The 14,316-nt window shown below is 44.7% G+C and overlaps 1 protein-coding gene across 1 annotated transcript in view; it reads right to left on the reverse strand.

The window, feature by feature from the left end:
- Window positions 1–5,929: 5,929 nt before the first annotated feature.
- The window catches only part of LOC100547793 (melatonin receptor type 1C-like), a 29,430-nt gene continuing 21,043 nt past the window's right edge, over window positions 5,930–14,316 (reverse strand). Inside the window, exons 2-3 of the mRNA XM_031554740.1 lie at window positions 9,594–10,455; window positions 5,930–9,506 (exon numbers count right to left, since the gene is read on the reverse strand). Coding sequence (XP_031410600.1) covers window positions 9,503–9,506; window positions 9,594–10,455 — 866 coding nt within the window. The 3' untranslated portion in view covers window positions 5,930–9,502. The remainder of the gene's footprint in view (window positions 9,507–9,593; window positions 10,456–14,316) is intronic.

Genomic DNA, 14,316 nt, shown 5'->3' on the forward strand with positions numbered 1-14,316 from the left:
TTTTCTTTTTTGAGCCCATTATTTCACTGCACCTCTGCTTCCTAGAGTGCATCAGCAGAAAAACCAGGGGAGCAGGCAGTGCAGCAAGCTGTATGCCTACTCCTGTGGCTTGGGCAGTGCTACTAATAGACAGTGTCTGCACAGCCTTGTCTCAACTGATTTATTTAGCCCTCTGCATTTCCAGGAAGAATGTTCACATTTGATTTTCATTTCAAAGTTCCTGCTTCAGCAGGGTTAACGAGAAAAAAAAAAAATCATATAGCAAATGAAGGCTTAATCATCGTGCAGTTCCCGAGATAAACGTTAATTGTCCCATCCTCAATGCTTTGCAGTGAAATTAATTGTACCTCTGTACCAAAGGGGAAAAAACTGCAAACTTCAAGGTCACAAAGCAGATGTGAAAGAGGCAAAATGTCATCTCTGCCAACTACGAGGCAGCATCCACTCTTTAAGTTTACACAAAACGCAGAAAACCAACAAACAACAGAAAACCACAAAACGTTGTCAGCTCCCAAGTAAAAAGCAAAAAGAGGCTGAGAAAAGGGAGCTTTGCAGCATTGATCATATAGATGAACTGCAGCTCACATCTGTGTGCTTAGTATGTAATAAGTTTGACAAACAGACTTGCATGTGAAGTTATGTAGTTCCTTTTACACATCCCTATAATGACTACAGCAGATATGGACTTAAATATCCAAATCCCATCTCTGAACTCAGCTGTAATTTACTTTTCTTTGCTGGGCTATTTATCATCCTAATGTCCCTGCCAAAACAAAAGTAAATTCTACCAGACACATCATTAAACTATTTAGCAATCAGAACAAGAGAGTAACACAATATAACAGTGCGCTAAACCGTAAATACCCCAAATGCTAGCTGCTGCTATCCCTTTGCTGTTACTTAAGTGTCCTCATGAAATTTCATCTAATTGCAAAGTGAAGATATGAATAATTTATGTTTAACATAGCTTATTTAATTAGCAGCTGAAATGTTTAATGGCTAATATTAATTTCTGTTTAACACTGAACTAAATCTCTCCCAGCTGAAAGCTCTGAACTCAGGATTCTGTGTTTCGTATTCGTTTCAATAGAAAGAAGTGAATTCAAACCAAGCTGAATTTCAAATACAGCTATGTAATAAGGAAACTGAGGTATGACCAAATTCAGGCTGGAGAGACCTACAGAAATTGTTACAAGGTGATCACATCATGCCCGCGCCAGCCTACTTTTCTAAAGTAATGCAATAGAAAGCACTGCAACAACAGCAGAGCAGTAAGATCCTAATCTACAGCAAGCAAGGGTTTACTCAAATTCAAGAGCTGGAGGCATAGAAATAAAGGAAATAAGCTGCTTACCTTGAGAAGGCCTCAACTATAAGAGATCCCCAGCAAGATATCCTCACCTCTACTGCAAACCCTTAAATGAGACCTGGGAAGGGGTGGACCCAGGATCCAGCTTCACTGCATGCACCTGAGCTCCCCTGGGTTGGCCCTGCCAACAGGCCATAAAAATGAAAATTTCCATTCCCTACTGATATTAGGATATATAGGACTGGTTGGATATCAGGAAAAATTTCTTCTCGGAAAGAGCGGTCAGACAGTGGCACAGGCTGCCAGGGGGCTGATGGAGTCACCTGGGGGTGTTCAGAAACACAGGGATGTGGCACTGAGGGAGGAACAGGGATAGAGGGCATGGCCAGGTGGAGGAGGGGGCTGGGTGGTTGGACTAGATGATCTTAGACATCTTTTCTGTCCTTAATGATTCTATGATAACATAAGCAAAGGAAAAACAACCACGTTGCAGCTAAGGAAAGCTCATTTTATGTACCTATCACCAACACACAAAGTGCAAATCCCTGCTTTCCCCAGTGCCACTACCTAATGTTTTGTCAGTAAAAATAAAAATGCCAACTCTCCTCCCCATAAACAAAAAGAACTTTTTTGTTACTTACAGCTCATTGATTTTTCTGTTGTTGAAGTATGAGGGAATCTGTAAGACCTCACCTCCAACCACCCTGCATGCGCTTTTATGTCACAGAGCATTTTAAAGCAGTAGAATGTCAAAGTAAACAAGATACACAGGTGACTGTGATGTGTTTCCCCAAGGGCAGAAAAGCATTGTCAGCCTCTCTTGCATTTTCCATTTGCTCTGAAGAAAAAACCAGAATCGATGCTTTCTAACTTATGATTAGTATTGATTCCTTTTGGAAAACCTGGGGCGTGCGTGTATCTCTATATATGTTTCCATGCAATGAGAATTAGATCCTCTTCTGGATGCCAAGGGCTTCAGGACCAGCTTGCTGGTAGGGTCCCACTAACCAGGGCTCCTGCGGATGGAAGATGGAGAGGTAGCAGCAGAGTGCCAGACACAGCCTTTCCCTACTCCTGCCACAGCCATCCTCACAAAGACAAACCTGGGCAAGGCCTCCCTGGTGAACCGGCCGTGGCACTCAGGGCCGTGCTGAGCAGTGGGGCCTGCTGCCAGGTATGCCCCAGGTGGGCCCCAGGTGGGCCCCAGGACAGCCACGTGCCCCCATGCCATGGAAATCCCAGGGTCATTTCTTGTTCTAACATCCTCATTAGCTTCCCCATCTTGCCCAGGTCCCAGGCTGAGCAAGCACAGTCCCTCCACACACACATTTCTCTCTCATTACAACCACAGACGCCACTTTCAATTTCTTCCCTGCAAACTGCTCTGTTGTTGTTGTTTTTTTTTTTTTATTAATAGGAAAACAGCTGCCACTTTCACCCAAGAGGTGACTGTATTTTGATGGCAGATTAATATCTCTATTCTACACACTTGCCAAAAACAGTGGAAACCCTACCTTAAGGCAAAGGAATCTGCTTACAGTGGAGGAAATGATAAATTTTGCAGCCTACTTCTAGAGAAAGGTTGAAGTTTTGTTCACAGCAGAGGAGTACAATGCAGACAATATTTACAATTACAACAGATCGTACGATTACAAGTCATAAATAAATTTACAATTCCAATAAACCACAATTTATTAAACATGTTACCTATAAAATATTCCCAATACAGAATTAATTATGTTTCAACTGAAAAGATTTATAATACAGTTTGATGGCTCAGTCTATTTAAGAGGCAATCCAAGATAGCGGTGACTGCACATCCACTGCCTATAATTTCAAAGACATTAAGGTTTCCCTGGCTTCCTAGAAGTAATTATTTGAGTTAAAAACCTTATCTGGAGACTGTGCTTGGAAGATCACATAGAAACATACTTCAATTACTGATTCAAACCAACCCTTTTTGCTTTGGAACCTGACCCCATACTGTAAATTCTCTCTCTGCTGTGCACTGCATTACTTACAGCATATGAATAATGGATATCATAAACAAGCATCACCAAATGAAAATTCCATTAACAATATTGCGGAGCTTCCATTCACAAAATGTAGTTCTTGAGTGAAACACATTTTATTGCTCTTACCACCAGGGAAAATATTTGCATACCTCATCACAGAGTTCTTACAAGAACCCATTCTGCTTTTCTTATCTCAGGGCTTTTATGGTAGGAAATATTGTATTAGGCCCAGTAATTTACATTTTGCTGATAAAAGGCTAAATACATATGCAGCAGTTCTTTATTGACTGGCTTCATGTTATAAATTATGAGCTTGGGAGCAAATATATGAGGACAAATATTGATTTCTAAGCAGTCACATGAATGAGATCTTATCCTGGTGTTGAGTTATGGCACCTCTTGTCTTTTATAGCTCTATCTTATCTCCTAGCTACTAATACTTTGTGGCAAGTACATAAATGAATAACACCACCTCACTTCTGACAGTTTAATTCATTCATGGCAGAAACAGCAGGTACAGGAGTCAGTACAAGGATGCTCTAGGATAACTACATGGACAAACATTTTGAGATCTGCAATTATCATAAAATGCTTTCAGCGTGTTGCACTGAGCGTTGCAAGCTTTACTGGGAAGCGGCAGATTAATTGCCAGGCCTTTTGGAAAAGATAAGCAAAAGAAGCAGCAGTACTGCCCTGGGATGTCGTGGAACAAGCAGCACTCCTCATACTTTAACAAGTCTGTTCCATGGCTTCTCAGCAGTTTTTGTTTTAATGGAAAATCCCAGCCTTTCCTACCACAGCACTGCAGCTGCACCCGATGATGTTTCACTGCAGCCTGTGGGCTGTTCAGGCGATTGCCCACAAATTGCAGCTACAGCACCAGCTTCGATCTCCATGTAACTGCAGATGGTTTTACTTTAGAGAAGAGCCTTAGTGCTATTCTATGGAGCTCAGTGGACTCATTTCATGATGAAATTTGCTTCTCAGTGGAGCTGTACAAGTATATGGGTTAGCAGAATTTAAACTGTCTAGCCTGTTTTCATCAGAAGTTTGGCCTGCTTTGAAATACACTCGCAGTCACACTGAATAAGTAAACTTGGAGATTCAGTAAAAAATACACCTATGTATATATTTGAACAGTGGTAACTGATACCCATGAGGTCACATTGCACATTTGGAGCAAAGTAAATACTGTCCGAAAGTATCCACCAGGTGACTACACACGGTGTTTGGTTAGGGAACAGGAGCAAGGCACTGTCTGTGTAATAAATCGAATAGAGATCTCCAACTGCAGCTGTGACTGGATTCCCTTCTGTATTCCCATCACCCCTTTTGCTTTGGCAGAGGCACCGAGACCTCTGACAAAACACCTCCAGCCAAGCCAGAATGGAAATATCACTGCTGCAACCTCTGGATGGGATGTTGCAGCTGGAGAACTGTGTGAGTGCAGCAAAATCCATGACCAAAACGCGCTTCCTTCCACCAGTAACTTACCTGTATGCCTTTTCAGCAAGTCCAATCCAGTCCTCGACTTAAAGGACAAATTCAAAATTTTGCACGTTTCAGTCATGTTTCTATGTTTATTTTCAAGGTTTTGTTGTTGTTGTTTGTTGTTGTTGTTGTTTTTTAATTTTTAAGCCCATTTTTCATCACGGTGAGCTTAAGGAAATGCAATGAAGAAGACACTGTATCCTGCATCTGCTAGAGCAAGATAACAACTTACCAATGAGATAGAGGCAATCCTTGCTTTTCATGGGATAGTTCTCACGTATTTCTCCCTTTAAAACAATGAAACACTGCTTTTCCTTCACCGCCAGTGAGGACAGCAGCTGGCTTTACATTTATTTAATTCCAGCATTTCCAAGCAATGTAACCTCACCTCTAGGGCCTGAGACTGCCCATGGAGAGCCTGGCAGCTTCTGCACAGGGCTGCCCCAGTGCAAGGAGAATGGAGAACGCCTAAAATACAGAAGAAAATGTAATGAAATGAAAGTCTGCATTTCTCTGTAGACAGCTCAGTAGATGTTAATTGCTAGATGCCAGCTTTCTTTCAGGAACAGAGATCTGGTTCCCCTGATAAACAATTTACTAATTTCAGATACGTTCTGCTTATTTAAAGCCATTTCTCTCATAAGACCTTACTGATTATTTAGTAACTCTAAGCTAATTGCCCTTTCAGAAGTATATCTAATATTCTTTGTTAGAGCACAATGCAAAGCGGTCACAAGCCCAAATTTGACACAGCAACTAAAAGAAGCCAATTTGTTGCTGTCCAATACTTAAAAGAAAAAAGCAGTCAAAGCAGTATTTTGCAGGGTGTTTCTTGAGAGTGGGCAAGAAGTGAAATTACAAAAAGAGGTTACAGGCTGCAACCCACAACCCAGTAGCTACAGAAGATAGGCTCAAAAAAGGCAGAGAGCCTTGGGGGGACACACAGCAATGAGACCAGTGGCAGGGTGGGGAGTCTCCTTCTGATGAGGACAACCGCAGTGCAGCGAGTTGCCCCCTCGAGGTGGGTGGAAGAAAAACCCTTGGACATGGCGCATGGCTGAACTCAATCTCTACTTGAACCAATGACATTGGTCAACTCAGTCTGCTTTCTGGTAGTCAACAAAACCCAAGGTGTTGTTTCAAATATTTATTAAAAAATAACTGCAAAGGGGGAGAAAAAAATCAGTAAACAGTCCAAAGGGAAATTTATTACAGCTTTAACAGGTAAAGGGAACAAATCTACTTTATGAACAAACGATTGCAGTAGGAAGTATACTGAAAATTTCTTAATCAACTGATAAAGTGGAAACAGCATATGCAATATATACTCATATATAAATATACCAGTTACATTCCTCTTATATGGATTAAACAACATTTGTTACCAACATGCCAAAGTATTTCTTTGTGGCAGGAGGTTCATCTTCCTTCATGACAATACTGTCTCCCTGGGAGTTCACGACTATTTCAGGACCCGGGGCCAGGCTCTAATCAACGCCACCACGCCAAATCCAGAGCAAGTGATGTAAATCCTGTTCCTAGGAGAGGTCAGCCCTATTTCTCAAACTCAAGGTCAGGTATATAACAGGTGGAAACAGCAGAGCACAGGTTAAGTTGTGGGATCTCCTTGAAAGCTCAAATTTGATTAAAGCTAGATTCTCACAGGGAAACGGACTCTGCTCAGGATTCCAGTATAAGAAACACTTCCATTTTCTGTAAACAAATGTTAACAAAATAAACTCTCTGTACCCTGTTAACCGTTTTTTTTAAATAAAAAATAAGGAGCTGTGTGGGCAGTCTTAAAATAACTCAGTATAAAAATCTACTCTATCCTATCCTAAGTACTGTCTCTGTATCAAAGTGCTAGCAAATGGCACAGTATTTTCTGTTTGAAGCCACGTTCCCTGCTTTGTCTGCTGGGCACTGAGGACCCCCACGCCTGGCAGGACTTCACTCAGGAACCACCCGTGGTGGCAGAACCCTCCTGCTGGGACGGCCTAGTGCCCTGACTGAGTTGTGCCAGGGTGAGCTCCTGGTGCTGTCAAAGCGCTGCAGCCCATCGCAGCGCCGTCCCCATGCTGGGGGCAGCAGGGACCCACCTCAGCCAGCCTGTCCCTGCAAGGCCTGCGCTCAGACCTACGGCAGGAGAGAAGCAGAGGCCCCATCACTTTGCATAGTTCGCTTCAGCAGTAACCCTGTGAGTCCCCAGGAGATGCCCGTGGTGCTCCTCCTACTCCTCGTCCTACGAGGCGCCAGCAGAGGATCCATCACCTGCCTGCCGGGAGCTCTTTGGCTTACTCGGTTTGGTTCAGTGCTTGCTGGCTGTTACCTTGGAGCCTGAATAAGAAATAGTGCAAATCCAGGCTTAAAGAAAAAACACCACGTGGCCTGCGTTGAACATTCAGCTACAAAGACAACGAACCACAGAATGAAACCCCAGTTGTGGGGGATTATGAGACGCTTGGCAAACCTGTGAAGTAAAAGTAAATGACTGCCTTAAAGGAGTGCCTTAGGCTTGGGTTGGTACTGAGCAGTTAGATCATTTGCTAACGTGATTCTGTCTAACGCTGCTGGCCAATTGCAGGCTGGGCCGGGGACTGGTCACAGCACACCAACATTTCCCTGGGCGCCAGGAGAAACTCCCTGCAGCTCCGGGCGCCTGGTGCTTTTCCTATCCAAGTTTGACTTGAAATGACTTTGTTTGCACAGAATGGCGTGAATTCATCCGGACTGGCTTTGCTGTAAAGCAATCAGACTGCATTATTTCTGAGGGTCAATATACCTTTATTTGGCCATGCACAGGCAGATTAAGAGGCCAAAACAGAACTCAGCTTGATTCCTATTATGGGATGCTGGCTGCAGTGCATTTTAAAACAATAATTATCTGAAGCTGTGAAGATGTTCGAGTCTGAAAATGCTACAAAGTGCCAGGGTACCCTGCAAACACGGACACCCACTCACACTGCAGCAGACCTCACTGAAGCAATGGACTCTGCAGTGTTTCTTGGCCTGATCTACAAAGAGGCTTTGTTTCTTTAAACTCCTCTTCCATCAAAGAATTCAGCAGGAGGGATGTTCAGCAACAAGATGCTTTCAGCAAGTGATGCACAAATGGCTTAAGTTTGCTAAAGATTAGGCACTTGGTTTGCCCAGGGTCTTCTGTAAATCCTACCTACCTCCATCTCTGGACACCTGCCTGCTGCTACAAAGTCTGGCTCTCAATGTTTCAAGGCTCAACCCTGGGAACCAGTCCTGCTTTGATCTACGGTCAGTGCCTTAACAAGGCTCTCCTTGGCCAGGAGCAGGGCTTCTCCCTCTCCATGCTGCACCCATGGGGCTCAGACCTGCTCCCACCCATTGCACAGCTCCTGCTATGCCGCAGTACACCAGCACCAGGACAGGACTGCTAGCCTGAGGACAGAGTTGCATCGGGGCAGTGCTATATTGATTTAATGTCTCAAAGCAGGATTCACTCATTTAAAACCACAGGGAGATGAATATGCAGTGAAGCTAAGGAAAAGCAAAGTCATTTAAAGACAGCAACCAGCCTCCCTACACACACTCCATTAAAGAAACAGCCTTATCTCTGCCCCTGTGCCTGTTGTTAATGTGATGCTGGCCTTAGCACTCAGAACATTGTTAAAGCAACAAAGACAACGGAGTTCAGGCTTTAACTGAAAACAGATGCACGAACATGCTTAACAGGTTTTCCCTCCTGAACTTCTGTGAATTAATCACTACTCTGTACATAAATAAAATGGAAGAAAACACCCCACTTTCTTTTCCCCATCAAATTCATGCCATACGGTGGGCAAAAGGAGATGTTTGAAACCAACACTTTCTTACCCTTTTGCTTTCATCTGCAAGTGTAAATATTACTGGAACCTTGTTTTCTTCTTTTATTAAAAGCCTGCACATGCACTGAATGGATGGGACTCCGCTATGTTAATCTTTTGTATGATGTTAATGCAGAAGGGACTTCTGAGAGATACTTGGAATGAATGCTGGCCATGATAGGATACTGCCTAAATTAGAAGCAAGCTCCCGGTATCTTCCTGCAATTAGATTATGTCATGTGCTATACTCTTATTCATGGCCTGGAAGGAGAGTGCAAGGGTACTTAGTATCTGTAGAGATTCAATTAAAACGAGCATATCTGAAACTCAGGAGGTCTGGCTTCTGCTTGCCTCATATCTAGCCCAGCCTAGCTACTAAGTTGTAATACAAAAGAAAAAGGAAAATGAGCACACGCAATGGAAGTCAACGTGCTCATATGTCTGCCGGCTGGCAAATATTGTTACTAACCTAACTGAGAAGGTCATGCAGTTTGATTGCTGTAGTTCAGATTATGTTAAGCTACAGAACAGAATTCAGAGGGAGGAAGGAAGTGCTGGTTTGTAATAGATGGCAATTTTTGCAAGTTGCATTTCAAATATAAATGCATTTTTCCATGCTTTCTGAGTGCTTCCCTTTTCAAGGGTACTGGCATGCTTGTGGCAAAAGCAACCAAAGCAATTAATTAGGCACGCAGTGAAAGATGGTATAGGAAAATAAAAGGTAAAGGTCAGTCATTTCTCTTCTGGAAGCCCTTACTCAAAGTCATGCTGTCACGGTGACAAGTTGGGCATGAAAGGTTGCAGGCTCCTTCCTTGCATGAGAAGAGGTGGCTGTTTGGGATCCAGCAACATCAGCTGTGAAATACACAGGCAGAAAGGCTCTTATATATTATAATATAAATACAAGTGTAACCCAGAATAAATAGCGCTATTCTGACTCACAAATGTATTTCAGCTTGGTTGTTGTTTGTTACGGCTGGGGATGGCTTGCTTTTCAGCCCTTCTGTCCCACCCTTGGACACATCGATGAAGAGCAGCCTGGGAGTGCGAAGCATCAGCAGTATCCTTTTGTACTCCTTTCGGAAATTCTGGTTAAGCAGCCCATAGATCACAGCATTGAGGCAGCTGTTAAAATAGGCCATAAAATAGCTTAGGACAAAAAGCCACTCTGGAATGTGTGGCTGCACTTTGGAAGGATTAATTGAAACAGCAAGGCCGATAAAGTTTAATGGTCCCCAGCACACAGCAAAAAGGACAAAAACCACAAACATAGTCAAGAAATTCCGGATGTCGGCAGCTCTGAGCTTCTGCTTACAGTCTTGTCTCACCCGGTGTTTGACTTGAATCACCAAAATCCAGATCCGAAGGTAGCAGAAAGTCACGATGGACAGCGGGACAATGAAGTGGACGACCACCACTGTGATAGTGTACGATGTGCTCACCGTCTGGGCAAAGGTGCAAGAGTAAATCCGGGGGTCATACTGCAAGGAGCCAACAAAGAAGTTTGGCACAATGGCCACCACCGTGAGCGTCCAGGTCAGACAGATATAGCAGCAGGTGTTCTTCAGGTTGAAGAGCTTATCATAGCGAAGGCTGTGGCAGATGTAGCAGTAGCGGTTGATTGCAATTGCAGTGATGTTGAAAATCGACCCAATGACGCTTAAGCCCATCAGGAACCCACTGATCTGGCAGTGAACGTTTCCCATAGTCCATCCATTATGGAAAATGGCACTCAAGATTAGAGGATACGGATACACCGCCACTACCAAGTCTGCGACAGACAAGCTGACGACAAAGATGTTGCCTACGAGAAAGGACAAGAGACCATGAGAGGTTAGCACAGATCTGACAGGCAGCTTTCAGCTCAGAGCTCCTCTTCAGCCTCACTGCTCGCAGCCTTCACTCCACCTACCATTTGGAGTCTGAAACCCTGTAAAATTTCCTCTAAGTTGCATAAGACTTTGCTCTCCTTGTTAATAGGCCAGCACGGCAGCAGCCACCAGACAGCTACACAGCACTCATGTCCTGCAGAAACCTTCATTACTTTAAGCACTACATAGAACACGATCCTTTCTGTATTATCATACAGTGATACTCACAGAATCACAGAACGAATTAGGTTGGAAGGGACCTCTAGAGACCGTCTGGTCCAACCCCAACTCCACAAGAAGCACTGCTCATTATGGGCCTAGGAACTGGTCATTTGCAAATTAAAAGCTAAGTTTTCACCACAACTTTGCAGTATTCTTACTGAGGAGCATGTGTTCCAGGAGACAGTGCAGTCAACCTCTATGTGCTTATCTTATCTGGTACTTCTTCCTGTTCCTTTAATATTTAAAGTTGTTCAGAGCAATAGGAAAGGTCAATCACTCCTGCACAGTCTGGGCCTATGCAGGGAATATGATTTATAAGCTGCTGTCAGCTACTTCTGCAGTGTATGTGCTGCAGGTTGCCCACTTAGGCTTTAAAATCAGGAGAGTAGAGAATCTGTGCAGACATGACGTAATTTAACCCTTGCTGGACTGAAACTGGCACATTGCACAGGAAGACATCTGCCAACAGCACTGCACGGAGAGCCAGCGGCCTGCGCAACCCGTGACTTCCCATAGCGGTTTCCAAAAGCTGGGAAAGGCTGCAAAGCTTCAAGCACTGCCTGCAGAAGTAAGGGAGACCTTCACACCACCAAGAGGTTTGGAATTAACTCCTCTGGTTTTGAAAACCGTTCCTGAAACTAAATTAAATTATCTTTTCAAAGGGACCAGAAGCCAGGCTCCTGCAAATCCAAGCTGAGTAGATGCAAACAAGAGCAGAGACCACGCCAAGGCACTGGTGCAAATCACACTGTCACCTCTGCAACAGGGCCCTGCAGCTTGCCAAGCCCAGGCACTGCTGAGCAGAGCCAGCACAAAGAAGCCAAGGAGATGCAGAAGCAGCCAAGAGCTGTTCCTCCCCATGGCTGCAGAGGTTACTGCTCGTTTTCTCAGTATGGTGTATTTTTAGGTAGGGAAAAAGCTTTTCTGTTCATTTTGCCAGTCAGACCAGAGGAGCACATTAAGAAAGGAAGTGTGAGGTCTTTAGAGAACTGGCAGAATGACAGGAGTAGCCGTAATGCTGGAAGGGATTATCTGCCAAAGTGCAGCTTTCTGATGACTAGACAAATCACCATTTCCAGAGGAACTCAAAGATGCTGAGAGGACAGCACACCAGGGAAAGCCATTTTCCAAACATCACTACCTGCAGGGTATGCCTGCAGTAGCAGGAAGGAAAACATCACTAGAGTATGGGTGGGGTATATGTTTAACACATACGAGGTGCTAGCACCTATGCACCTGTGCGTTGCTAGCAGCACCCCAGCACCCTCTCTTCAAACCCCCATAGCTTTCTGTCTACCAGATTATCTCAACCGAAAAAAAATAAGGATTGAAAAAAAAAATGGGGGCTTTTTTTTCTGTAGTACACATGAAGAGGCTCTCTGAGAGCTCAGTTCAGCTAGGTCACTGGCTTTGGTATTTGAAAGCATACCCAAGGGCCGTTGGAAATCGCAGCTGTGTTGTCAATGCAGTTGGCTCATTGCTATGTTTGTTCCCAACAAAAACCATCAGCGCCAGTCAACAGCTCCCATCAGGCAGCAGAGCACACTTCACACCGGCTGGAAAACAGTCCAGACTTGAGAACAGCCCGCAGTAGCACAGAGCTGAGACAGCTGACATGAAGCATCATTTTAAAGCAAATATTAGCACAGGTCAGGCAAAGGACTGAAATCTCAGCAGGAGAGATTTCACATGCACAGCTCTAACACCGCACACCGCTTCTGGGGCTGCCCTGCCCGAGCATTCTGTTTTTTGCTGATTTCATAACCTCACTTAGAGCTTTTTAAAATGCAATCACTGAACTTGATCCCCACATAATTAGCTCTGCTTATTGCCTCATGTCAAGTGCAGAACCACCTGTAATTGGGCTTAGAGCTCATGTAGGCACCCAGAGAAGAAGCACTACTCTGCAGCAACACTTACTTTCCTGCAGTCACTAACACGTCACTTCAGCAAAAGGCAAAGCGGGTCCTCAGCACCAGAACCTCCTCTTAGGAAGCTTTTCCCAAACACTGTGGACTGCAAGCCCTGGCATTTCCTGGAACTGAAAGGCTGCCATGTGCAACACCCAACTCTGAACCATTCAATGCAGAACAAGGCTGGATATCCAACTCCTCTTATGGGAAAGCAAACCTGCCAGGCTCTGCTCTGTGCTCCCTGCACTCCCAGCCCTCCTGCCCGCAGGAGGGCAATTGCCCTGGCACGATGTCAGCTACCTGAAAATAAAGTCAGAAAGCTTAACTCGGCACCGTTTTGCAGAAAAACACTCATCTTCCCTTTCATTTGGCAAGATGGTCAATTTCATATTTTTCTCCTGGCAGGTGAACGTGGAGGTCAGAGCCATCCAGCAGCCCCTTGCCGGCCGATCCTAGCAATCAGTACATTTTTAACGACTGAGTACTCCAACGAGGGGGCACACTGCATGCCTCCAAGCAGAACAGAGCCTTTCAACATGTGGAAATTAGCTGCTTATTATTTAAAAAATGTGAGCATCAGCACTGGATGCAAAGCCATGCAGCTGCTGTGGAGGGTAAAAAGGTAATCATCTTTTACATTTCACTACTGAATTTTTTATATTTTTTAACAAAAAACAAAGGAGTAATACCAGCAAGTAGTACCAGCAGGACATTAACTCAAAATTATCTGCTGCTGTAACACTCATTCTTACTGTGTCTTCTTCTCTTTGTAAGCATGCAACTGTAATTCCTCATTGCCCTTCACACTCTCCATCATGTTGTTAACTTTTATGTGGCCTGAATTGGTTTGTGTGTCACTGTGTTCCATCCTGCTACAGTCACACAAGAAGGAGCTCAAGTGGTGTGGATGGCAGCCTGCCCCACATGCAGCAGCAGCACAGAGCTGAGCGCATTTCCAGAGAAACTTGGAAGTTTTCCACACGCCATAGGTCCAGCACAAGGCTACCAACTACAGAGGTACAACACAGTTCACAGTGTAATCCACAGGTTACCTGGAACACAGAACAACCTGAAGCCCGGCAGCAGAGCAGGTTATAACCACGTGCAGGTAATGCAGAAGGAGATTATCCCAGAGTGCCTTCTGCCCCACCACTTTGTGAGCTCCACTCCTCACTCCCATGCTCCTACACCCATGCTTCTGCTCACTCCAGCTGCTCCTGTACCCAGCAGCTTCCCGGAATTATCTGACCACACAGGTTATCTGAGGACTTACTGTCAGGGCCTGGCACTAGCCTTCGTACACATGGAAGCCCTGCAACAAGTTCTGCAAACCAATCAACCACAAAGAAAGATTTCCAGTGGCAGGCTGCCGGATCACCACCTGACTGCCAAACAAACACACATCACTCTTCTTCGGAGATTAACTGAGCATCGCCGTGCAAACAGAAGGGTCACAGCCCTGCAGGGAGGAGGTGACCCAGGAGCGGGCCAGACGCAGGTGCCATGGGGCTCTCCCCAGCAGCCAGAGCAGGTGCTGCACTTCTGCCCAGCTGCAGGCAGTGACTGACAGCTGGAGAGCAGCAGGTGCAAGAGCATATGTTGAGAAAATGTGCTAAGGTACACAAAGTGTTAGAAGTTTGCTGGTGTTTGTGTTTGTGG

Source organism: Meleagris gallopavo, chromosome 9, assembly GCF_000146605.3.
Source record: "Meleagris gallopavo isolate NT-WF06-2002-E0010 breed Aviagen turkey brand Nicholas breeding stock chromosome 9, Turkey_5.1, whole genome shotgun sequence".
NCBI lineage: Eukaryota > Metazoa > Chordata > Aves > Galliformes > Phasianidae > Meleagris > Meleagris gallopavo.